The 22,790-nt window shown below is 50.3% G+C and overlaps 9 protein-coding genes across 9 annotated transcripts; 6 read left to right on the top strand and 3 right to left on the bottom strand.

Moving 5' to 3' along the window:
* Nucleotides 1-1,819, top strand: T310_6954 (uncharacterized protein; the record flags this gene model as incomplete). The annotated part of the gene is made up of 3 exons (XM_013470259.1): nt 1-128; nt 183-1,670; nt 1,727-1,819. Coding segments are annotated over 3 exons (1,709 nt in total), but the record flags the coding sequence as incomplete, so codon positions are not given.
* Nucleotides 1,820-2,903: 1,084 nt separating this feature from the next.
* On the top strand, nt 2,904-4,481 carry T310_6953 (Mandelate racemase; the record flags this gene model as incomplete). Its single annotated transcript, XM_013470258.1, has 5 exons — nt 2,904-2,948; nt 3,028-3,132; nt 3,194-3,799; nt 3,883-4,042; nt 4,078-4,481. 5 exons carry the CDS (start codon nt 2,904-2,906, stop codon nt 4,479-4,481), a joined length of 1,320 nt encoding a protein of 439 aa, XP_013325712.1.
* Nucleotides 4,482-5,223: 742 nt separating this feature from the next.
* On the top strand, nt 5,224-6,172 carry T310_6952 (uncharacterized protein; the record flags this gene model as incomplete). The annotated part of the gene is made up of 3 exons (XM_013470257.1): nt 5,224-5,322; nt 5,428-5,705; nt 5,785-6,172. 3 exons carry the CDS (start codon nt 5,224-5,226, stop codon nt 6,170-6,172), a joined length of 765 nt encoding a protein of 254 aa, XP_013325711.1.
* A 939-nt stretch (nt 6,173-7,111) lies between these two features.
* T310_6951 (uncharacterized protein) lies at nt 7,112-7,922 on the bottom strand (the record flags this gene model as incomplete). The annotated part of the gene is made up of 3 exons (XM_013470256.1): nt 7,112-7,222; nt 7,281-7,571; nt 7,626-7,922. 3 exons carry the CDS (start codon nt 7,920-7,922, stop codon nt 7,112-7,114), a joined length of 699 nt encoding a protein of 232 aa, XP_013325710.1.
* Nucleotides 7,923-8,104: 182 nt separating this feature from the next.
* Nucleotides 8,105-10,462, top strand: T310_6950 (ARF gtpase-activating protein; the record flags this gene model as incomplete). Its single annotated transcript, XM_013470255.1, has 5 exons — nt 8,105-8,118; nt 8,156-8,270; nt 8,389-8,767; nt 9,026-9,209; nt 9,265-10,462. The coding sequence occupies 5 exons, from the start codon at nt 8,105-8,107 to the stop codon at nt 10,460-10,462; spliced, it is 1,890 nt and encodes a 629-aa protein (XP_013325709.1).
* Nucleotides 10,463-10,923: 461 nt separating this feature from the next.
* On the bottom strand, nt 10,924-13,004 carry T310_6949 (Dihydropteroate synthase; the record flags this gene model as incomplete). Its single annotated transcript, XM_013470254.1, has 4 exons — nt 10,924-11,911; nt 11,974-12,182; nt 12,232-12,535; nt 12,802-13,004. 4 exons carry the CDS (start codon nt 13,002-13,004, stop codon nt 10,924-10,926), a joined length of 1,704 nt encoding a protein of 567 aa, XP_013325708.1.
* A 442-nt stretch (nt 13,005-13,446) lies between these two features.
* T310_6948 (uncharacterized protein) lies at nt 13,447-15,368 on the top strand (the record flags this gene model as incomplete). The annotated part of the gene is made up of 5 exons (XM_013470253.1): nt 13,447-13,938; nt 14,071-14,117; nt 14,172-14,350; nt 14,408-15,011; nt 15,053-15,368. The coding sequence occupies 5 exons, from the start codon at nt 13,447-13,449 to the stop codon at nt 15,366-15,368; spliced, it is 1,638 nt and encodes a 545-aa protein (XP_013325707.1).
* Nucleotides 15,369-16,650: 1,282 nt separating this feature from the next.
* T310_6947 (uncharacterized protein) lies at nt 16,651-17,947 on the bottom strand (the record flags this gene model as incomplete). Its single annotated transcript, XM_013470252.1, has 2 exons — nt 16,651-17,732; nt 17,800-17,947. The coding sequence occupies 2 exons, from the start codon at nt 17,945-17,947 to the stop codon at nt 16,651-16,653; spliced, it is 1,230 nt and encodes a 409-aa protein (XP_013325706.1).
* A 1,854-nt stretch (nt 17,948-19,801) lies between these two features.
* On the top strand, nt 19,802-21,141 carry T310_6946 (Enoyl-[acyl-carrier-protein] reductase (NADH); the record flags this gene model as incomplete). Its single annotated transcript, XM_013470251.1, has 4 exons — nt 19,802-19,814; nt 19,931-20,192; nt 20,275-20,776; nt 20,851-21,141. 4 exons carry the CDS (start codon nt 19,802-19,804, stop codon nt 21,139-21,141), a joined length of 1,068 nt encoding a protein of 355 aa, XP_013325705.1.
* Between the last annotated feature and the right edge of the window lie 1,649 nt (nt 21,142-22,790).

Genomic DNA, 22,790 nt, shown 5'->3' with positions numbered 1-22,790 from the left:
ACGAAGATCCCGAAAGTCTCAGTACGGCAGTGGAAGTGCTCAAGGACGTGGAAGTCCCGGTGAAACAACAGACGCCATCCGAGGAGGGCGACAAGGAGGACCGCGAAATAGAGACGAGCAAGCTATTGGTACGTCTGATGAAGAAGGTTAGCCGATGTGAGGCATGCTGACCAAAGCTACAGGTGGTCGTTGACGAGAGTTCTCTCAAATATCTTGAACAATACCAGGCTACAAAGGGTGATCAGGACGAGGCTGAACGTCAATCCCGGATCGAGACGGCCCGCAGAAATCTTGCGTCTGTTCTTCATGATCTAGCTCATCCTACTGTTCCCAGTCAGAAGGAAGACGCTTCGGCCGTTGATCGTGAGGGCGATACAGCGATGCAGGATGCTGATGCCAAAAAAGAAGGCGAGGCTGCGGAAGTCGTTACGATACCAATCGCGGCTGAGGATGAACTCGCGGATATCCCTCCTGAGATGCGGGAAAGTGTTGCGAAGGAAATTGCGGCCTTCCGGGAGCGGAGTAACCGTCGGGATATGGAGCGCCTGAAGAGAGAGGAGGAGATAGAATCCATGGAAAGAGCAAGGAATGCGTCCGGTTCGCGCATCAACCGACTGGCATCTCCACCGCCCACGGCGCCTAGCGGGCCTGCCGCAGGAGCCAACGGTGTCCCTCTTGGACCTCGCGCGGGACCTATGGGAGCTGGCGTGCAAATTCCCAAGGACTACCAGAAAGGGGTTAGTTTTGTTAACGGATATGGCATCTCCCTTGACCAGGAAGACGAGGATACCGATGCCAGTGATGAAGAACTTGAGCGGCGGCGACAAGAAAAGAGGGCGGCAGAATTGGAGAAGCAATATCTGGACCAGGAGCGCCGATGGTTGAACCGTGAACGGAGCCGGACGGCCGCGCTGGAACGAGAGAGGAATCGCGACAAAGAAGAAGAGCGGAAAGCGGAGGAGGCGAGGGAAGCGATGGCTAAACGGTTGCGGGAATGGAACGACGATGTCGAGGCCAGTCGCAAGGTAGAGGAATATTATGCGGATCGCGGTGCCTGGATTCGAAGTCGGGCTGCCTTCCGAAGTCGAGAAATCAAAATGGATGAAGCTGATCGTGCCGCGGAGGAGCGGGAGAAGGCACGATCCGCGCAACAACGAGAGCAGGCCCGTGGAATGGCGGACGACTTCCTGGCTCGACAAGCAGAGGAACTCGAATCGCGGAACCAGGCGCCTCGGGAGCCTCAGCGTTTCAAGCTGTCACTCGGCGCAGCCGCGCAGCAGAAGGCGCAGGCTGCGTCGACCCGTCGCACTGTGGCCGAAGTCGAAGGGTTGCTGGAAGACGAGGAGGAACCAGAGACGACGACAAAGCGCCCTCTTGTGCCGATCAAGTTCGATTCTGCGGCGGAAGCAGCTGGACTGTCGGACGAGGAGCGGGCGCAGGCGGCGCGACAGCTGGCGGCGGAGATTCCGACGGACAAGGAAGGGCTGTGGAAATGGGACGTCAAGTGGGAATTTGTGGACGAGTCGGTGCTGGGGGAGCAGCTCAAACCGTTTGTCGAGAAGAAGATCATGGAGTATCTGGGTGTGCAGGAGCAGATGCTGGTGGACGTGGTGGAGGAGCATGTTCGGAATCACGGACATCCTCAAGAGCTGGTCGAGCAGTTAGAAGAGGTGCGTATACCACTTTGACGTTCTCTAACTTGGTTCTATTGCTAACGTGAGTACAGGCTCTCGACGAAGAGGCAGAAGTGCTGGTGAAGAAATTGTGGCGGATGATCATCTTCTTCTCGGAAAGCGAAAAGCGAGGTCTCTCTGCATGATATCCTTCTATACTATGATAGGGATAGTGGCACCTGGGTCTTGTTATAACTCCAAGGATATATCTTGGTTTATATGGTGCATTATCTCTGTGTATAGTACATACGATACGATACAATCGAGGTCTTTTGCCTCTGATGTCTGAGGAGACATTAACATTAGTCCATTCGACAGGACTACTATAGTTTCTTCGACATGATCTTCTCCCGATCCCATTGACTGCTAGCGGCGTCATACAAACTCGGTTGCTGAATGATAGATAACGCAGTCAGAAAAAAAAATCAAGTTATTTGTTCCCATAAACTGAGTGCGGTACAGCAAGAGAAGAAAGAGAGATGTGATGGCTTTATAAAGGGCAGAGTCACTCGATACCAAGACTAGGATTGTATTCTGTAGTACTCCGTATAGCTGAATGAGTGAGGGGCACAATGCAGGTATATACATAATTTCCATATTGGGCAAAAACCCAAAGGGGTATCTACTCGAGGCCTGAGTGGTCTACTACTACTGCGGCTCAACAGCAGAGAACGTGAGCAGACATCACGTGTAGACCAACGCGTGACTCGGAGTACTTGCGAGATCTGTAGATCGCGACCGGCAATCCGCCGAAATTCTTCCCAGCGCCACTCCCTCTGATAGGTGGGAATATGTCGGGTCTGTTTTTCCACCAATCGGATGTTGTTAGACCGTCCCTCTCGGGCCCTTTTGTCCCGCGAAACACCCCGCGATACAGAGGAAGGAACTACTGCCAGGGGAGGAAGGAAAGAGGGGCAAATGGGCTGTCTTGCCAGAGTGGGATGAATGATGTCGCATGGCTCTGCGGAGGCAAGTTCGGGGCAATTCCTGCTTGAGTATATTATTCTATTCTTTCAACGGATCCTTTTTCTTCTCCCTCCCGTTTGAATGACGCATTGATTTCGTTTCACGACGAAAATCATATATATTCTTTCTGTTTACAGCGTTCTGTACATTGGGGTAGAGAGGATCTCTGGCTGCGTTTGAATAGAGATCGTGAATTCCAGCTGGACGACTTGAATCAATTCTATTCCCCGTCTTGGTGCAAGAGATACCCCCATCGTCGCCATCATGGTCAAGATCACCAGCTTTATCACGCGGGACGTGAGGTTTCCGGTATGCAGCAGACGTCTCAATCAATTGACTCGATCTTCAGAGTCGACCAATGTCTGGTGGATGTCGCTGACGTGAACAGACCTCCCTCGACAAGACTGGCTCAGATGCCATGAACGCAGCCGGTGACTACTCCTCCGCATACTGCATTCTCTACACCGACTCGGAATACGAGGGACATGGCATGGTAAGTCGAAACAATGAATGTATACGGACTGACAGAATGCTAATGCGATCGATATCTACAGACATTCACCATTGGTCGCGGAAACGACATCGTCTGCGCCGCCATCAGCATCGTCGCTCCTCTCGTCGTCGGAAAAGACCTCGACGAGTTGACGGCCGACTGGGGCAAGACGTGGCGCTACCTCGTCTCCGATAGCCAGCTGCGCTGGATCGGACCGGAGAAGGGTGTCATCCATCTCGCGCTGGGAGCTGTTGTCAACGCGCTCTGGGACCTGTGGGCCAAGATCCTCCGCAAGCCCGTCTGGCGGATCATCGCCGACATGACGCCCGAAGAGGTGGTCCGGTGCATCGATTTCCGATACATCACGGATGCTCTGACCCCAGAGGAGGCCATCGCGCTGCTGAAGGAGGTCGAGCCCGGCAAGCAGGACAGAATCAAAGAGGCGGAGCAGAACAAGGCGGTTCCGGCATACACCACGAGCGCAGGGTGGCTCGGTTATTCCGAGGAGAAATTACGGGCGCTCCTCGACCAGAGTGTCAAGAATGGGTTTAAACATTTCAAACTGAAGGTCGGAGGGAATCTGGAGGACGACAAGAGACGGCTGGCCATTGCCCGGGAGGTGATCGGTTACGACAAGGGCAATGTCTTGATGGTGGATGCAAATCAGGTACATAATCTTTCTCCTTTTGTTTTCCGCTGCTTGTTGGCTTCGTTTCGCTATCATTTATGTTCACCAGCTAATGTGCCCAGGTCTGGTCTGTCCCTGAAGCCATTGCCTGGATGAAAGAACTCGCTCAATTCAAGCCCTGGTTCATCGAGGAGCCCACGTCTCCGGACGACGTGCTGGGCCACGCGGCGATCCGCAAGGCTCTTGAGAACACGCCTCACGGCACCATCGGCGTGGCCACGGGTGAGATGTGCCAGAACCGGATCATGTTCAAGCAGTTCCTGCAGGCGGTGCCTTGACGGTGCTGCAGCCGGATGCATGCCGGGTGGGAGGCGTGAACGAATGCCTGGCGATCTTACTGCTGGCGCGCAAGTTCGGGGTTCCGATCGTTCCCCATTCGGGTGGTGTCGGGCTGCCGGAATACACGCAGCATCTGAGCACGATCGACTATGTCGTGATCAGCGGGAAGAAGAGTCTGCTGGAGTATGTGGACCACCTGCACGAGCACTTTGAACACCCAGCCAGCGTGAAGGATGGATATATCGTCACGCCCACGGAGCCGGGATACAGCGTGCAGATGAAGCCGGAGAGTATGGACCGGTATTCGTTCCCGGGCGAGGAGGGCAAGAGCTGGTGGAGGACGCAGGAGGCGAGGGCGATCTTGGACGGACCGCGAATTTAGACTGCCATTGTTGGTATACTGTTGATATATTCGGGAGTTGGGAAAGCAGTCTTAAAAAAATTCACCTCTAATTGAATGTTATGTTTACGACTCGCAAATGAGCAATATAAAAAAATATATATACTTGTATATAGATTAAATTCAATTTAAATACCTTCTGTACATAGATCCTGTATCTCTGTACCCCGCACCGAACGATGAAAATCAACCGACAAGTCGGCTCTGACGTAATTACCCAGATGAGTACTGTACATGTACTGGCGCAGCTATATTCCTTCAGCGTATATAGATCGAACAATTAAGTATTCGTTATTTATTCTAAGTAAGTGACAAGATGGCTATTTTTCTTCCCCTTCACTTTGAGTGCTGATTGGATTGCATGCAGCATGGCGGGACATAGGTAATATTTCAATTCCAACTGCACCTCCTCCGATTTCGCAGCCTTTAAAGTTTTTCAGCTGCAGGTGTGGGGTATGGTACATTGCACATATCCTCCTTACAATCTTACATTTGTCAAGCATTGTGTAGAGAATCTCTATGTACTTTATTTTACTCTTAGGATCAATTCCTGTCTCGTGCTAGAAAGAAGAGTATTGGCTGTTAGTCTCGTCCTCAGATCGACACCTCAAGGGTTCACAAAGTCCGTCACAGTCGACCTAGTCATTAACATACTTAGTTTTTATCACATACACTGTTGATATATTATCGATCAGTCAATTAGTCAACCAGTCAGTTTGACGCCATGGCTGGCGAGACGTCCAAATCGTTGCAAGACCTCTGCGCCCAGGTCAAGGCTCTCCTCCCGGAGCAGTTCCGGCAGGATGCGTGGTATCTCATTGTTGTAAGTTCTTTACTTTAATTGAATTAGGCTGCATTCAATTCAATTCAATTAAATTCTCTATACTTATATAATAACCTCGATTAATCCAAACCGTCTCTGTTGTAGGCCTCTGTCCTCGTCGCATCCGGAAAGCCCCTCGAACTAGGTCCTCTGTACACATATCTCGTCGAGAGTGCGGGCGCAGACGACGCGGAAGAGAAGAGCCTCAAGACGCGCCTCAGCGATGCCCTGATGAAGGAATGGACGCTGGTGGGCATTCCGTTGGTCATCACCGCTGTGGCAGCATTGGGGAAAGCAGAGAAGGAGAGGAACGAGAAGAGAGGAGTGAAAGTTGAGCCTCTTACGACGGATGAGAGGGGGTTGTTGGCTTTTCCTGAGAAGCGGTGAGGATAGCAGGACTCATTCTTCTTCTTTTCTTTCTTCTTGAAGATAGCCTATTTATTAACGCCAATATCTCCCCAGACAAAACCTCGACATCAACACTGCCATCCCAGACCGCGGCACCAAGTTCCTCCAACAGCTCTACCGCGAGAACCTCGAGCCCATCTTCTCCACCTGGGGCTCGTACGGGCCGGACTTCATGTGGATGGAACGCGCCGTCATCTACGGGCTGTTCCTGTCTGACCACGAGGTCCTGTCGGCCGTCGAGGCCGAGCTGGTCATCCTGGCGAGCATCATGAGCCAGGGCCTAAGCGGGCCGACCATCTGGCACCTGCGGGGATTGCGACGGCTGGGCGTCAGCGAAGACGACGTCGAGAGCGTGCAGAAGGCTATCGAAGCGGTGGCTACCTGGGCGGGGAAGTCGGTCGAGGGGTGGCCCAGAGTGACGGACGTGCCGGACGTGATTTAAATCTTTGGCAAGGTCTACTTCAGATATGAAGACATAAGAGACAAGTTTAGATTTAGACTGATTTACGTGAGATCGTCGATGGATAGACATAAATATCTTCGGGAAAGGATTTAAAAAAAGATATCTACTGGAAAACGGGCTCCTTCCCCTGTCTCCGTCGTGGTTTGACCTGACCCATAGTTCCAGCCTTCTCACATTAGGACAATATACTGATCGGTGGGATTTCCAGGGCGTCTGGGAGACATGCCTACCAGGTACCATTGGTAGGCAGAGACAACGCGCCCCTTCTAACCACTAGGCCACAGGCCCTAATGGAGGTTACCTGACTGTCGCTCATAGTGATATTTAACTGCTACAGGGTTGCTTGTTCGGCTCGTTGGCTTGTCGCCTTTTTCTTTTTTCTTCGTTTACCTCTAGGCTAGGCTGACACAGCTGCTGCCTGGACTCCACACCAATGAAGTCTTGTATTGTTGATCCATCGAGTATAAATACAGGTTCGTTTGCTGGCCCGCGTCAACAACTTGACTGCAGACCAGGACGCTGAAGATCCAGCGTTGAAGAGACCACTATCGATACATTAATCGTGATCGGAATATCTTCCCTTCCATCAACCCAGATGGTACAGATCTGATCCACAGGCCTCAATTTCAGGACAGGACACGGTACTAGCCTCAGAAGTCGCGTTGACAACCTAATCTAGGCTACTTCTAGATTTGGAGTGTCTCTGGTCGTGCGACCGCGATTTCCAATGGTGTGCCACTCGGTCAGACTCGAAATGTACAGCCTGACACCGCGCCGACGGTCGATATGCTACCGCCACTGAATACCAAAGATCTTGAGAGGCTTCTTTCCGCCCAATGCGCTGTCGCTGACATTTTCAAGGTAAATGCGAGGATGGCCTGGGAGAATTAGATCAAAAGGAAGACAAAAAAAGGGCAGCTAATATCTACCTTTAACATCCAAGGCAAGAATGCGATACTGATATTCGTTCTGATCCTGCGGTCGCACCATATGAAGGATCACAGTACCAGAATTCAGCGGCCCCTCAACCTAGAAATGGTCAGCTTGACCATCACAATTCAGACTGCAGACCATTCAGCTTGCGTACATGAAAGCGCATCTTCAAGTGTTCGCGGCCCGATTGGTCCTTTTCTTCGGTCGTCCTGTTCAATGTCAGACCAACGATCCAGTCCCAACGGTCGATAGATACGCACGCAATCGGCCTGTTACGAGCCCACTTATTCCACGTCGACTCTCCGTATGCTTTGATCTGCTTGCTGTCACCTAGCAGTGCCGTACATCGTGGATCTTCCTTGATGCGTTCTACGGCTTTGTTGAACAGCCGCGTCTTGCTGTTCGGAGAGAAGACATCAAGGTAGAGGAACGTAAACACTCCACCCTATGCACTCCATCAGCAAGTATCGCATAAAGAGCCTTAACAGACAAGTCCCACCGTCATGACCGCGCCAATCACCACAAGCATAAAGTTGAACGACTGCTGCGTAGCCCGGGCGACTTTTTCTTTTCCACTCAGCTCCGACCACCGGAGTCTCCCATCGTCCGAAATGACCGTGATCTGTTTCCTCGTCGGACCCGAGCTGGACGTCGTCCCTTGGCCACCTAGACTGCTATGCGTCGCATACCGCCGGGGCAATCCACCGATCACGAGAGAGGTTGAAGTCGAAAGGAGGGCGGAGGGGGGTCTGGACGCCCGCAGGGGGCACGGGCTAAGTCGAAGAGATCGGTTCATGGTGGCAGCTGTTCATTGCCAGCATCACTGACATCGATGCTTCAAGCTTTGACTTCGCCAGCTTCCTGAAGAACCGATATTGAATGTGGAGCTAAATTGTACGGAGTCCTGCATTAAAGCTACGCGGGGGACCGGTAATCGGGCTGACGTATTATTACAGTCACGTGACTAATGGCTGCACAATGTGGTCGGCATTGTAATTTGTTGCGCATTATATTTGACATGTTGAATAGATCATATGAGATTCAGCTTGGACCAAACTCTACGCTTGCAACAATTCTACGAGATATTCAGGCTATGGAAGTCGAGCACACGTGGTATCGTACGAATGGCAGTACTGTGGCACTAGTGAGGTTGGCAAGCCAGTAGCTGAACAGCACCGCTGAGGAATGACGACAACTTGAATGCAGCAGAAGCAAAGACTCGATGAGGCGTCAATTAGTTCAAATACCTAATGAAATTCAAGATAGACGCTTGCACTTCTGGCACAAAATTTGCATACCGTCCACATTCGGTAACTTGCAAGACGGCCGGTAACAGACCTTTCCGAAACAGGAAAGAGGGTCGCCCGGAGGATCGACCAATGCAAATTGCAAATTTCCCCGATCGAGGCAGCGGGTCTCGCGCGGTATCCGACCACGTTCCCTCTGCCTGTCTCCTTACCGCAGCCTGTAACCTAGTCGTCTCGCCGCTGTTGTCTTGTTTCCTGGCTTGTCTTCGATTGACACGTTGCCAACTTTTCTTCTATCCTTCAGCTCGTGGATCTCTCGTCCTTCACCATGAGTGCCACGAAGGCGCAATCCCAGAAGATCTTCGAGAAGCTGAAGGCCAAGCCCGCAAACAAAGTGCGCCCGCCCTTCCCCTGGTCCCTGCATGCCTCTGATCGTCAAACTGACTCGATTTCAGATATGCTTTGATTGCGGCTCCAAGAACCCGACCTGGTCGTCGGTCCCTTTCGGCATCTATCTCTGTCTGGACTGTTCCTCCCACCACCGCAACCTCGGCGTGCACATCTCGTTTGTGCGCTCGACGACTCTGGACCGTATGGATACAGCCCCCACGGAAATGCGAATAAAAAGTATGGTGTGCTGATTGATGATCAGAATGGCAGTGGGATCAGCTCCGGCTCATGAAAGTCGGTGGCAATGAGTCCGCCACGAAGTTTTTCCAGTCTCACGGAGGATCCGCCGCTCTGGCGAGCAAGGATGTGAAGGTCAAGTACACGTCTAATGCGGCCGTCAAATATAAGGAAGAGCTGAAGAGACGGGCCGCTATCGATGCGCAAGAGTCAGTGCTTCTTCCCTGGACTTAGGCGGCAGCCAGGTTGACTCTTTGTCTCTAGGTATCCCGACGAAGTGGTGATTACCGACGACGTCCCTGCCTCTGGTGATGGCGCATCGACTGCGGATGGCGACGCAGAGGATGACTTCTTCTCTTCATGGGACAAGCCTTCCATCAAACGCCCTAGCAACCCCCCCTCACGGACTAGCACGCCGCCCACGGTTGGCCGCACCGGATCTCCCTTCCTAACCGCCGGCGCGAACGGGAATGGCACAACGCGACCCAAGTCTCCGCTCTCTAGCAGTGACAAGGATACCAGCTCTCCTCCTCCCACCGCTGTCCGATCGGGGTCCGTCGTCCGAAAGGGAGCTACGACTACGACCGCCAAGAAGGGCAGCGTATTGAGTTCTAAGAAGACGCAGAAGCTGGGTGCCAAAAAGGTTGGTGGCGACGCCATCGATTTCGAGGAAGCCGAGCGCAAGGCCAAAGAAGAGGCAGAGCGCATAGAGAAGTTGGGCTACGACCCGGAGGCGGAGCAGGCGGAAGCAGAGGCAAAGGAGAAGGCGGCAGCGTCCTCCGCCGCGGCTACGAAGATCGCGTCACCCACTCCGATCAGTCCTTCTCGAGGCGGGTTCGGAGCGACCAGCAAGACTCATGAACGAAGTCCAAGCGAGGTGGAGCGACTCGGAATGGGAATGGCCCGTTTAGGTTTTGGCCAAACCAAAGCCGCTCCGAAGAAGCCTGGATTTGGAGCTGTCGGTCCTGCGAAATCAGCTGTCGATGGTATGCTTCTGAACAAAACTATCTTGAAGAAGGCCAGGCTAACAGGACCTGTAGAAGAAGAATTGGAAAAGACCAAAGCTCGGTTCGGCAACCAAAAGGGTATCTCCTCGGATGAATTCTTTGGTCGGGATAAGTTCGACCCGGCTGCACAGGCCGAGGCCAAGGAGCGCCTTCGGAACTTCGAGGGCGCCACCGCTATCTCCAGCAATGCCTACTTTGGGCGACCAGAGGACGACCTTCCGTCTGCGGACGACTATGGTGGGTATGGAGATCTGGAAAGCGCGGCGAAGGATTTCATACGGCGGTTCGGAATCACCGCGGGAGATGACCTGGAGAATCTGACGCAGATGCTGGGTGAAGGAGCCAGCAAATTACAAGGCAAGTATCTCGACTTGTACAATTCGATGTCTTGTCAGACGACCCAACTAACTTGGCGTCACACTACAGGTGCTATTCGGAGCTACCTCAACAGCTGAATGAATCCTTCTAAATGATACCTAACCTGACGAGCACACACACAATGTTCACCGCAAGGTTAACTAACGAATTTTCTGACCCTGGTGTTCACATGTGAAGGTTTCAGACAGACACTTATATCTGCAAGACAAGAGAGATATGTTTCTTTTGTTTTCTTGTTCGATTCTACCTGTTTATTCTATTACCAGCTAGTTGTTGCTGCAGAGCCTTCTCCTGTCTTATTTTTTTTAACCCCTTCTCTTTTTACAAGCCACAATGTGGAAGTAGTGATGATATGGAAATAAATAGATTATTTTACACCTTATATTGTAGTATTTCTTATTTTCTTCTCTCCGTATACCACACTACGTACGATGCTGGTAGGCGTTATATATATAGATAGTAGTAGAATTATTGCCGTGTGACAAGAGTTTCCACTAAGAGTTAAGGTAATTTATTATCATTATCATAATTATCATCATCAAACTCGATAAATCGCATCAGCCATCTTCACAACCTGACTCATTTCCGCCACGTCGTGGACTCGCACGATGTCCGCTCCGCTGGCGACGCTGGCCGTCACGGCCGCCGCCGTGCCCCAGGTCCGCTCGCTCGCCTTCTCCACGCCCGTGATGCGCCCGATGTAGCCCTTGCGACTGGTCCCCACCAGCCAGGGGAAGTACTCCAGGCCCTCGATCTCGTTCCTCAGCCTCGGCATGTCCCGTAGCAGAGTCAGGTTCTGTGTCTGGCCTTTCGCGAATCCGAGGCCCGGGTCAAGGATGATGCGCCACCGACGGACACCCGCTTCTTCGGCGGCCCGGACGCGCGCGAGGAGTTCTGACCCGACGTCTTGGATGACGCCATTCGGGTAGTCGGTTAGCCTGGTCATGGTGGATGGCGTCCCGCGCATGTGCATCAGGATGACGGTCTTGCCGGTCCGCGCCATGGTCGGGAGCATGTCCGGATCGAGCGTGCCGGCCGACACGTCGTTGATGATGTCTGCGCCTGCAGCGCAGGCCTCGGCCGCGACGCGCGCGTGGTACGTGTCGATGCTGATGGCAACGTTGGCGGCCTCGGGGATCGAGGTGCGGATATGTCTGATGACGGGGATGACGCGGGCGAGCTCTTCCTCCTCCGTCACTGGAACCGAGTTGGGACGAGTGCTCTCACCGCCGATGTCGATGATGGTTGCGCCCGCGGAGATGAAGTTGCGGACCGTTGCCGTGAGGCGGGAAAAGTCATCGGGGGAGTAGTAGTGCTGCCCGCCGTCGGAAAAGGAGTCTGGCGTGACGTTCAAGATGGCCATTACATGGGTACGGCGCTTAGGGTCCGACGGGGTCAATGGAGGGAGGAAAGGTGCGATTGGAGTCGTGACGACTGGCGGCGTCTCCGGTGGTGGCAACGACTTGAGCTGAGAGAGAAAGGTCAGATTCATGCCTGGCAAGGGCGATCGTTCATGAGGAATTAACCTGATGCTCGTTAGCGTGCCAAAGTCTCTTCTCGAATTTCATGTGGATGGGACAAATCATACTGGCAAAGAGGCCGGAGCACAAATTCTCGCTCCAGCATCAATTTATGCGGGATATTGAGACGGGGGTGAGACACGATCTCGTTATCGTACAGGAGAATATCGAGATCGATAACCCGCGGTCCCTTGTCGATCGTCTTTTGTCGTCCCAGTCCCTTCTCGATGGACTGCAGGGTGTCCAGCAACTGAATCGGGTCCATGGTGGTCTCAATCTAGGGAGAGTTGGCACAACATCCAGAAGTGAAAGGAACGGAAACAAACCTCGCAGGCTCCATTGATGAAAGGCTCCTGATCAAGGACGTACATTGGCGCGGTTTCAAAGAGGGAGCTTGTTCTCTTGATCTTGATCCCTGCTCTTTCCATCTCCAGACACGCGCGCTCGATCATTCCAATGCGGTCTCCCATATTGCTCCCAAGAGCGATGAACGCTCGATGGGAGCCGTTCCCCTTTTGAGCGCGCATCTCCTGGTCCTGCTGGTTGCTGTTCAGAGAGTTGCGAGAGCTCGAGAACCATCTGACCGTTGGCGGAGACTTTCTAGCAGAAGAAGATTCCCGAGCAGGGAACCTGCGGTTTGTAGAAGCGGCATTAAAGAGATATTTATCAACAAGAGAGTGCCTCTGGGAAGTAAATCCTGTCAAGACATGTCTTTCTTAGTTTGCTGATTATCATGCATTACGGGATGGTTTTTGCGCAGTCACGTGTGGAAATACACTGCCAGTCCACATCGAGCCAGAGTCTTCAAGACAGTGGAGGACTTTAGGTACTGGGAGTCCTACCGTAGCCACATACAACAGGCGAATTTCTTCTAATAAAAGGTCAGAAAGAGTTACAAGACATGGTTAAACAGTATCAATGCAGCGGGGCCTTGCCTCTTCCGTTGAGTTCCCGAGAATTTCCTTTCTTGAGAGACGCTCGGGCAGAAAAGTCGAGATCGAATGGAGATGTCCGCGTAAACACGCTGGCCCCCGCAGAATGAAAGAGGATGGAACGTGCCTGCACTGCCTTGCCAGCAGCGCGCCGTTCTCGTCGTCATGTTGATGGAGGCTCCGAGTTGGCGATTGGCTGTGCCGCCTGTCGTTCCTGTCATTCGCCGTCGATCCCACGGGTCACATGATTGTTAGTACATTGGGCCAATCACATTGCAATATCAATACATAGCAGCTTCGAGGCAATCCATTTCATATTTATTCAACGTATTGAATGGTCGAGGCCGGTTTTATTATGATCTTACTAGTTGATTCAAGGGCAGAAAGAACATAAAAACCCCCGATATGTACAGACCCTAGGAACTGCGCATGCAAGATCGCAAGATCATGCAGCTTTCACCTCTGATTTCTGTTTCCTGCATGTACGACTTGGATTGATGGCAAAATTGTTTTCATCAAACGACTCGAACATCTTATTTCATTTTTTAGACGGCTGAGTCTATAGATCGGCATATAGTGAGATCTCTGACCCAAAGCCCTAGTCTCTGCATGCCCACCTCGCGTCAGACTTGGTGCCGCCCCTTGGCTCTCCATCACTTCTTTCGTCACATAAATTCCAGGACGCAATCCATTCGAAATTTCTCAAGCAATGCAGCCAAGTCGCTAGCCCATTCCCCTCTTTCCCTGTTTGATTCGACAAGCTCAATATCACCCAAGAGTCCAAACGACCACCTTTTCCGTTATACCAGCGGTCGGTGGCTCTGGAACGAAGAGCAGCAGTTAAAACATCGCTACCGATATTTCAACGTTCCAGAGCTCAAAAAAGTCGCGTGTCAGGCGGCAGACTCGAGTCGTTGCGTATCTTTGGAGAAGATCGGGGAGGGCAACTACAACAAAGGCTTCCGACTGGTGATGCAGGATGGGCAAAAAGTCATCGCAAAGATCTCCCACCCGAACGCCGGTCCACCCGTATATACCACCGCATCAGAAATAGCTACGATGGATTTTGCAAGAACCATCCTGAAGATACCTGTTCCAAAGGTCCTCGCTTGGAGTGCGACCAACCAGAATCCTGTCGAGTCTGAATACATCATTATGGAGGAGGCTGAAGGGACCCAACTTCGTGAAGCTTGGAAAGACATGAAGCTAAAAGCCAAACGAGACGTTATTTAGGAGATCATCGATATCGAGAAGAGACTTCTTTCTGTCTCATTCGACAGGTAATTCGGCTTCCGTGATAGGACTTTACAGACTGCTAAATCTGTCTTTCATAGATATGGAGCCCTTTATTACAGGAGTGACAAGATCCCACAATGCGAAAAAGCAGTAGTCACCACAGATAACATGCAAGAGGTGAAAGATGATATTGAATCACAATTCGAGATTGGTCCCATTGTCCAGAGAGAATTTTGGAAGGGTGAAAGAAGCAAAATGCATTGTTATCATGGTCCTTGTATGCTTTCATGCTCTTGGATATGCAAAATGCAACTGAACTGAATATAGAACATAGGGAGAACGGCGAAGGACTACCTTGAATCGCTCGCTCGGCGCGAAATGAAGTGGATTAACGATCATGCAGACCCCACAAAGGACATGGGCAACCCTTGGTTGAACACATCAAAAGCTCAAAGATCTCCCAATGCTCATATAGACCTTCTTCAGAGATTTCTCTCGGCAATCCCTTACATCATCCCCAAAGATACCGAACTCACTTCTCCTCGACTTTGGCATCCCGATTTCCATGCAGGGAATATCTTCGTGGATAACGAAGGCAAGATCACGAGTCTAATCGACTGGCAAGGGGCATGGGCAGAGCCCATGTTCCTTGGTTCCAATCCACCGAAACTTCTGGATTATGGTGTCGACATCTTGATGAACCTACCGGAGAACTTTAGCCAGCTTGACGAAGACACCAAGGATCAACTACGGTATCGGTTTTCCCAGTCGGTTTTGATTCACGCATACGAGACGAGAACAGCCGTTGAAAATCCTCTGATGCACAGGATGATGCATAATTATCAAGGAAAGACTCTCAAGGAAATTGTAGCTTTCGCGAGTGACACCTGGGACAGCGGTCTATTTCCTCTGAGAGAGTGTTTAATTCGGATCGAAAGGTCAGTTCTTTTGTTTTTGACAGACTAGAATGATTACCAAGTTCGGATGAGACTAAAAAAGAGTTTTGCTTTAGAGAATGGGACGATTTTGACGCAGACGAGCCATGCCCTTACCATTTCACCGAAGAAGAAATCCAGGAACATCAGGAAGAGAGTAAATCATTCAACGACAACGCCTACTTTTGGGATTCGATCCGAGAGATCGTCACCAACGAGGGATATACCTCAAACGAGGACTTTCCGAGGGCTGTGGAAATCTTCCAGAGGCTTCGAGAAAGTGGTCTGAAGAACCTGGAGGGCGACGACAGGGAAGAGTTCGATAAGCAGACGAGATGGATCCGAGATATCAGGATGTAGGATATAATACTAGAGTGTGGGAGTTGTATGGCTTCATACTTAATGACCTTATCTAAGGAGGTTGGTTTATAGATATATTTTAGCGGGCAGATAGGTCGATGGCTAATGTACAGTACATTAGTAACATTACATACATACTGATTTATTGATGCTCCATTCTACTCGAACCACGAAATCTTATTAGTTCGACTGGAAATAACAATCACCTACGCGTATAAGACAGGGTATTACTATCAAAGATCTAGTGAAAAAGCGCAGAAAACATGCTATGCTCCCCAATCAAGAGAGGATTATTAGGACTAGGATCTCGACCACTATTATAGCCCTTGCCTCTGGGCCGTAATATGGGACGGTGGGGAATAACGACTCCGATCTTAGACCTTGGCGGATCTGACTAAGAGACATTCTTTTTACAGCATGCGCTACTGGATTCTTGGGTATAAAGAAAGACCTTTTTGTTCGAGATTCTGTTAAATTCCAGGACGACTCGCCAACTCTCTTGATTATATATCTTAGAAGATCGATGAGGTGCTGAAGTCCGGATGCTAGATGTCGCTCAGCTTGCGTCATATGATTTGTAAACATCCTCTCTTCTTACTTATGCCAGGGCACACATCACTACTTCTTGAAAGATTAGACTGCCATATGCAGTAGGGAAAAAAAGACTCTATAAAAGTGGCGGTACATTTCAAGACACTATTGGTAGTGATCTCATATTTCTGTAGATACTGCAGAAAATACCTAGGTACATGCAGTGCACCTACATATGTAGTCTTTAAGAGAGGTGAATAGGGGAAAAAATGGTCAACTCTCTCTTTCGAGAGATTTCGTAGTCTGATGGCCATCTTTTCAGTCTTTCTTTACTGACCACACAATAGGACGCATGACATCCTACTCCAATCCTGGAGTTTTGGGATTTGGAATATAATGATATAGACGATATCCTGGGTATAAAGAGCCTCCCGTGTCTGCTGGAAAGGGGGATACAAAGGATAACCCTAATCATAAGCATATAATATACAATAATCCTGCGAATCTGTCGGTGCTTTTTCCCCACTCAGTAGCAGTGTTGTACTATTCTCTCGCAACAAGAATCCATAAATATGTGTTCATGTAGGCGAGTATGAAGAACACTAAATGTTCCAGTGTTCTTCTTGCTTTTGAGTAGAGGTAAGCTCCACTCGTTTAGTCGTAGTATAGCTATTCGTTGCAACTGTCAATCAAATATCGTGCAGTGTCGTGACTGCAGCCAGTAACCCGATGATTACTGCATGAAGCCATGTCAGCAAACAAGAAAAGGGGGAATATAATATTGAAAACGTTGTTGGATTAACGGACCGGTAGTGGCTGCGACGATGTAGGTTGAAATAACCCACGCGGCCTCGGCATCGCCCGTCTTCTGCATGTACCAGATCCCGATGGCCAAGCTGAGGATGATAGGGGCCGTGACGTAGATTGTGATCCTGCCGACTGACCACCGCAGGACAAGTTGCAGCGAGTACCGGCCCTGCCCAGGATCAGTCGAGCCGTTATTGAATTTTTCGTGGACCCAATCTCCCCACCGATCCTCGACGTCGTTTCTGAGGCTTTTGTAGTCCCGGTAAAATTCAAGCAAGACGCGTTCGGTCGGAAGGTCGATGTCCACGTATGTGTGGTAGCCTTTGTCCGGGTGACACTCGTATATTCCGAAACCGGCGACGTATTTGAGTGAGAAGAGACGTTGGGGGAGGCTTCGTAGACTTTTAGATGCGGACCTGATCGCTGCAAAAAGTTGACCGGCTTCCTTCACACGTTTCAGACGTTCTACGGGAACGTTATTATTTCTATTGTAAAGGCCGACAACGACATATTTCTCTAGGGCTGTAGCAGTCACGTTGCTGACGCCCAATTTGGTGCTGACCGGCCCATGCTTGAACTCCGCTTCAATCCTGGCGGAAATCAGTCGTACTCCTTGCCCTAATTTGATCTTCCAACCGCTAACAATGTTGACAAGTCCTGGCAGTGCCCTTTGAATCTTGACCTCCTTCGTAAGCGTTCTTGAGCGAGCACAATCATTTCCTTCTCTTGTTCGTAACAGGGATACTCCGAACGCGCTAATGGAAAGCTGAGAGGTTTGTATAGGGTGTTTGAACTGAGGCGGAGGCTCTAGATGAAGTTTTCCAGGCGCAGGAGCCTCCATATGGTCGACGAGTGAAGCATACTGAGAGTCAGCCTCTTGATTAGAATCGAATTGCCTGTCTACTTCCGACTGACGTTCCCCAGGTACAGTATTCATTCTCAGTTCCAATTGTTGATCTTCGGTAATATTATCGTGCGCCAGATCACGCTGCAAATTTGGTGGAACTTTGGATGCATCTGCAGACTCTAGAATATATTATTAGTAAAGTGAATCGATTGATTTTTTTTTCCTTTTTGGAATCCTTCTGCTTACTTGTTCTTTCCAATGCCTCATTTTCGTTTGAAGAAGCCCTCTCCAGAGGAACGGAAGCCTTTTCTCTTTCTATCTCTCCATCTTGTGAATCTGAAGACTCTTTATTAACAGAAGCCGAATCAGCTTCAATAGATCGAGCATATGGCATCTTGGAGATATTGTCCGTATTGGAGTCTCAAATCCGCATCTTGTTGGCACCTCAGTCGTAGTGGATTCGGTGTACAAGCTGATGATACCACGGTCACCAGAAGATAGGTAGAACTCTCGAGACTCCGGCTCAGCGTTTCTATAAACGAGTCTTGTGTTAATATGAAGTCATAAAATGTGGAAACCTGAGGAAGATATCTGTAATTCTCGTGTGAACTTGCCAGCTATTGTCACAACTTCTGTGAGGCTGCGACCGAATTAGGTGTCGTCCTTGCTTTGCTGCTTATACCGGTGATAGTATTGGATCTGGTATCAGTTCGAGAAGCACGAATCAATAGCAAGATGGCAATAGTAGCAGGTTGACAGCAAGGGTCTGAGCTGCGGGGTTTCATGCAGAGTGCGCAGAAGTATGTAGTTTGAATGGGGGTTCGTAGCCGTGCGAGTCGTGATGGTGGACATCCCCTCATTATTCAAGCACTTCTTCTGCCCATGGCTTTTGAACAACTGACCCTCATCAGCTATCCAGGAACAGTCATAATAGTGGTTTCCACTGTACTCATATACAGGCAGATGTAAGTACCTAACAGTAAACTGCAGAGCTGAGTTGACTGTATATGTTACAGGACAGCTGACTGGCCCAGAGTCGCCATTTGAGGGCTCGTTTGTGGAATGATGGTTCTGTGCAGACTACCTATGAAATGTCTTTAACAGTGCTCTTTAACAGGATCGGCTTTGAGAGCTATCGAACGTCCATAGCCTCCAGCGTCCAAAAGTACACGTAAGAGTGGCCTATTTTTCTAAGTTATTACCTACATGCTAATAGAATTGTTCAAGGTAGGCATTTGATTTTCTCAGCTCCCTTCGCGCTCATAATTAACACCATCAAAGATATCACTAAGCCCGTGGGCCAAGGATCCCGGCCAAGGATCCCAAGCAGAAGAGCTTGGAAGGTGGATGCAGCCAGTCCATGATCAAAGTATGAGCTCCTATACTCCGTAGTTATGCTCTATTCTCCCGCATTCTCAGCTGGGAAAAAAACCAGAGATTGAAGTGTTATTGGCCATGGTCCAGATCAGTACGGTCAGGTCTACATTGTATATGGCAGAAAGCTCTGACCCAGCATGGAGGACAAATCGGGAAGCTCTTCCCACTATAGGAGAGGTATCTGGTTCTTCTTTCCCACTTCTGTCTATGAGAAGTATGGTATACCATTCTGCTAGCAGAATGTGACAGGTCAACTTGTCCAGGGGTTCTTTGTTATCCGAGAATCTCCGTTTCTTAGCGTGCTACTACAGCTATACGTACAGTATACGGAGTATACAGGAAGCATTGAAATTTCCTATAATAGTAAGACATTCGAAATAGGTAGATTGAAGTTAGATGAAATATATATATATTTTTAAGTCGTAGCGTGGACTTCCGTAAAGCATAAAAATAACTTCAGGGTTGCATCTCAGTAGATTCTCCTATGAAAGGCGGTATCTCAGCACCAGACGGCGCCAACCAGTGCTGAATTGAATTCGAGTTCTGTACCTACTTTGGAACAACAGAAGTAGAGTTGGCTAGTAGCAGGTGGTGGATCACTACTCCGTAATCGCGAGTTGTATTGCCTGCTCACGTTCACCGCGGCAGAACAGCCAAGACCGCAGGCGCCCCACCTCCGCAAAGTACCGAGGCTCACGGCCGTCTCACGGCGCCGGCAGCTGGCGGCGTTCCTCGGTCCATTCCACGCATAAGTTAGCTGTACGTAACACGACAATCTCACCTCTCCATCTTTCTTTTTACGATACTCTTCGTACCATACCGTTGTCCTCTTCAAAGACAGACGTCGCATACACATCTTATTCGATCCACCATGGCTTCTCCCCGTGAGTCTTCCCCCAAACCGTCATTCCGCGGTGATATAGTCCACTGTTCTGCACTGCATCCGTGAAGCTCGATCGCTGGTTTACTGACTGCTGACGCTGATGGTAAAATATTGCAGAGCAAATCCGCACTCCCATCACCGATCTTCTCAAGATCAACCACCCCATTCTGTTGGCGGGAATGAACGTTGCCGCCGGCCCCAAGCTGGCCGCAGCGGTCACCAATGCCGGCGGTTTGGGCGTCATCGGCGGTGTCGGCTACACCCCGGCCATGCTCAAGGAGCAGATCGCCGAGCTGAAGAGTTACCTCAATGACAAGAACGCTCCTTTCGGTGTTGACTTGCTCCTGCCCCAGGTCGGAGGAAATGCGCGCAAGACCAAGTGGGTAAACCTGTCGCGTGTCCACATCGGCTTATGTTGCGCCGTCGAGGAGGCTTCCATGCTAATGTGATTCTCTGCTTAGCTATGACTACACCAAGGGCAAGCTCAACGAGCTGATTGACATCATCATCGAGAGTGGTGCCAAGCTGTTCGTCTCCGCCGTCGGTGTGCCTCCCAAGCATGTCGTGGAGAAGCTCCACGCCGCCGGCGTTCTCTACATGAACATGATCGGTCACCCGAAACATGTCCAGAAGGCCCTGGATGCGGGTGCCGACATCATCTGCGCCCAGGGTGGTGAAGGTGGTGGACACACGGGTGATGTTCCCACGACCATCCTCATTCCCACTGTCGCCAAGTTGGTCCAGGGCCACAAGAGTCCCTTGACGGGCCAGCCTGTGCAGGTCGTTGCTGCCGGAGGCCTGTTCAATGGCCAATCTGTCGCTGCGGCCTTTATGCTGGGTGCTTCTGCTGTCTGGATCGGTACCCGTTTCATCCTGTCCGACGAGGCTGGTGCTCCCGAGGCTCACAAGGAAGCCGTGCGCACTGCTGGATTTGACGACACTGTCCGAACGGTTATTTTCACTGTATGTGTTTTCTATCTTAATCTAGCTGAATCTATGTGCCGCAAAGATGGATTTCTAACAAATATTGTTTGCAGGGCCGTCCCCTTCGTGTGCGAAACAACCCTTACATCCAGAACTGGGAAGAGAACCGTCAGCAGGAGATCAAGGATCTGACCTCCAAGGGTATCATCCCTGTGGAGTACGACATGGAGCACCTGAGTGATGATGTCGATGACGAGACGCTGGACAACGCCCGTCCCTTCCTCATGGGCAAGGTTGCCGCTGTCGTGAACGAGCAGAAGCCGGCCAAGGAGATAGTGGACGAGCTGGTCACCGACGCTGTTGCATGGCTGAAGAAGGGCAACAAGCTGATCGCCAAGCTGTAATTGTGTAGTCTTTTCTTCTCTTTTTCGGTTTCTGATTCTTGTTCATTATTATATAGGGATGCATCTAGTTATTCCTTTCATTTTGGTAGAGGCAGATTTGCATAATGCATGTTTTGTTATGACCGAGTGAACAAGCATTCTTGTCCTTGATGAGGTGAACTTCAAACCATGTGGGCACTCCCTGTAGTAGATAGCCTTCTAATGGAAAGTGATAATAAAGAGCGAGAATGCTGTTCCCTCTCCGCGCCTTGATCCAGCTAGTTTGAGGTGTACAACATGTAATCCAAGAGAATTGTCATGATCACAATGTCCGTTCCGTTCGAGAGAAGTTGATTTGACCTGCATCAAATCCAGGAAGTTGGAAATTCTAACTGGGTCTTAAAATTTCCGGAGAGTTTTGTTGGTTCTTAATCGGGGGGGTTTTTTTGTTTGCTTTGCTTTGATCTTGTGGACATATAAAAAAGCACCCAGGTTGTGTATAGTAAAACTGTCCTGTTAAACATGCCACAAATAAAAAAAAGTTTCTCCCATTGAGTAGTCCTTTTTAATTTTTATTTCATTCATTTCACCGATAACACCACGTCATCATCACCATCGCAACCACCACCGATTTTCATAGCCGAGCGGTACACAGCAAACTCTTCGATCATCAATAGATTCTTAAGAGTCCAGAAATGTGTGTAGGCAACCGTGACAAAGACAAGGAAAATGGGGATTCTCGATGCTCGACGCTAATCGATCGGTTGGTGGATGGATGCAGGTATTGATTCTGAGGGGGGGTTTAATCGTTTATCGGTACTGTAAATCAAGAGAAAAAAGACCGTGGTTAGCTCGTTATTCATTTATTCATTTCGTTGCGTCTGACGGTGTCACGCGTCCGCAGGAAGTGGATAATATAATGGATATCGTCCGTTTCGAAGCCAAATTTCAGGGAGAAGAATGATATTTACCTTGATGAAGCCAATGTCGTTGGCCTTCTCACGGAAGCACTGTTATCAACGTTAGCAACCTCCAATTCACTTCCCCGGAGACGCTTTCTTCGACGACGCAGGGGAATACCAACCTGACGGCAAACCATCAGACCGTACTTGCGGATCAAACCAGCCCTGTGCGCGCAAACACGGCTATATCGAAGAAAATCGGTGTGGTTAGCGAATCTGCTCACTTCGGCCAACCCTCCTCCATCACAGCAGTTTTCTTTTTCATCCTCTTTTTTTCAACCCCGTTTCCCCCCCAAACTTCCTCCCTCTCCACACACAATCTTATCCCCCACACTCCTTCGCGACAGAGGTGGAATTTCCTTACCACTGGCGGCTTCCCTTGCCGAACTTCCTCGGCCGGCTGTACCAAACGGAGTCGTGCGACATCTTGACTGACGGAGCAGCGTAGAATTCGGGGAGCGAAAAGAGCGTGAGCTGTTGCCTTCTTGCTGACGCTGATGACGACGACGGTCGAGGTGGTTTTGTCGGATGATCGAGAGAGAAGTTCTTCGCCAATAATGCCCGGTTTCTTCTGTGTGCCGGTCCGGAGGCAGGCTTGGCGGCCGGGTGTGTTTAGCGAGGACTTAGCTTTTTTGGGTATGGCCTTCCACGTGACTTGTGGATTCCGGAGTGGGTTAGGGCGGAAGCCCTAGGGGCTGCCTTTTTGGG

The sequence above is a fragment of the Rasamsonia emersonii genome, assembly GCF_000968595.1.
Source record: "Rasamsonia emersonii CBS 393.64 chromosome Unknown ctg1118621760476, whole genome shotgun sequence".
Lineage (NCBI taxonomy): Eukaryota > Fungi > Ascomycota > Eurotiomycetes > Eurotiales > Trichocomaceae > Rasamsonia > Rasamsonia emersonii.
This window is presented reverse-complemented; position numbering and strand designations above follow the sequence as displayed.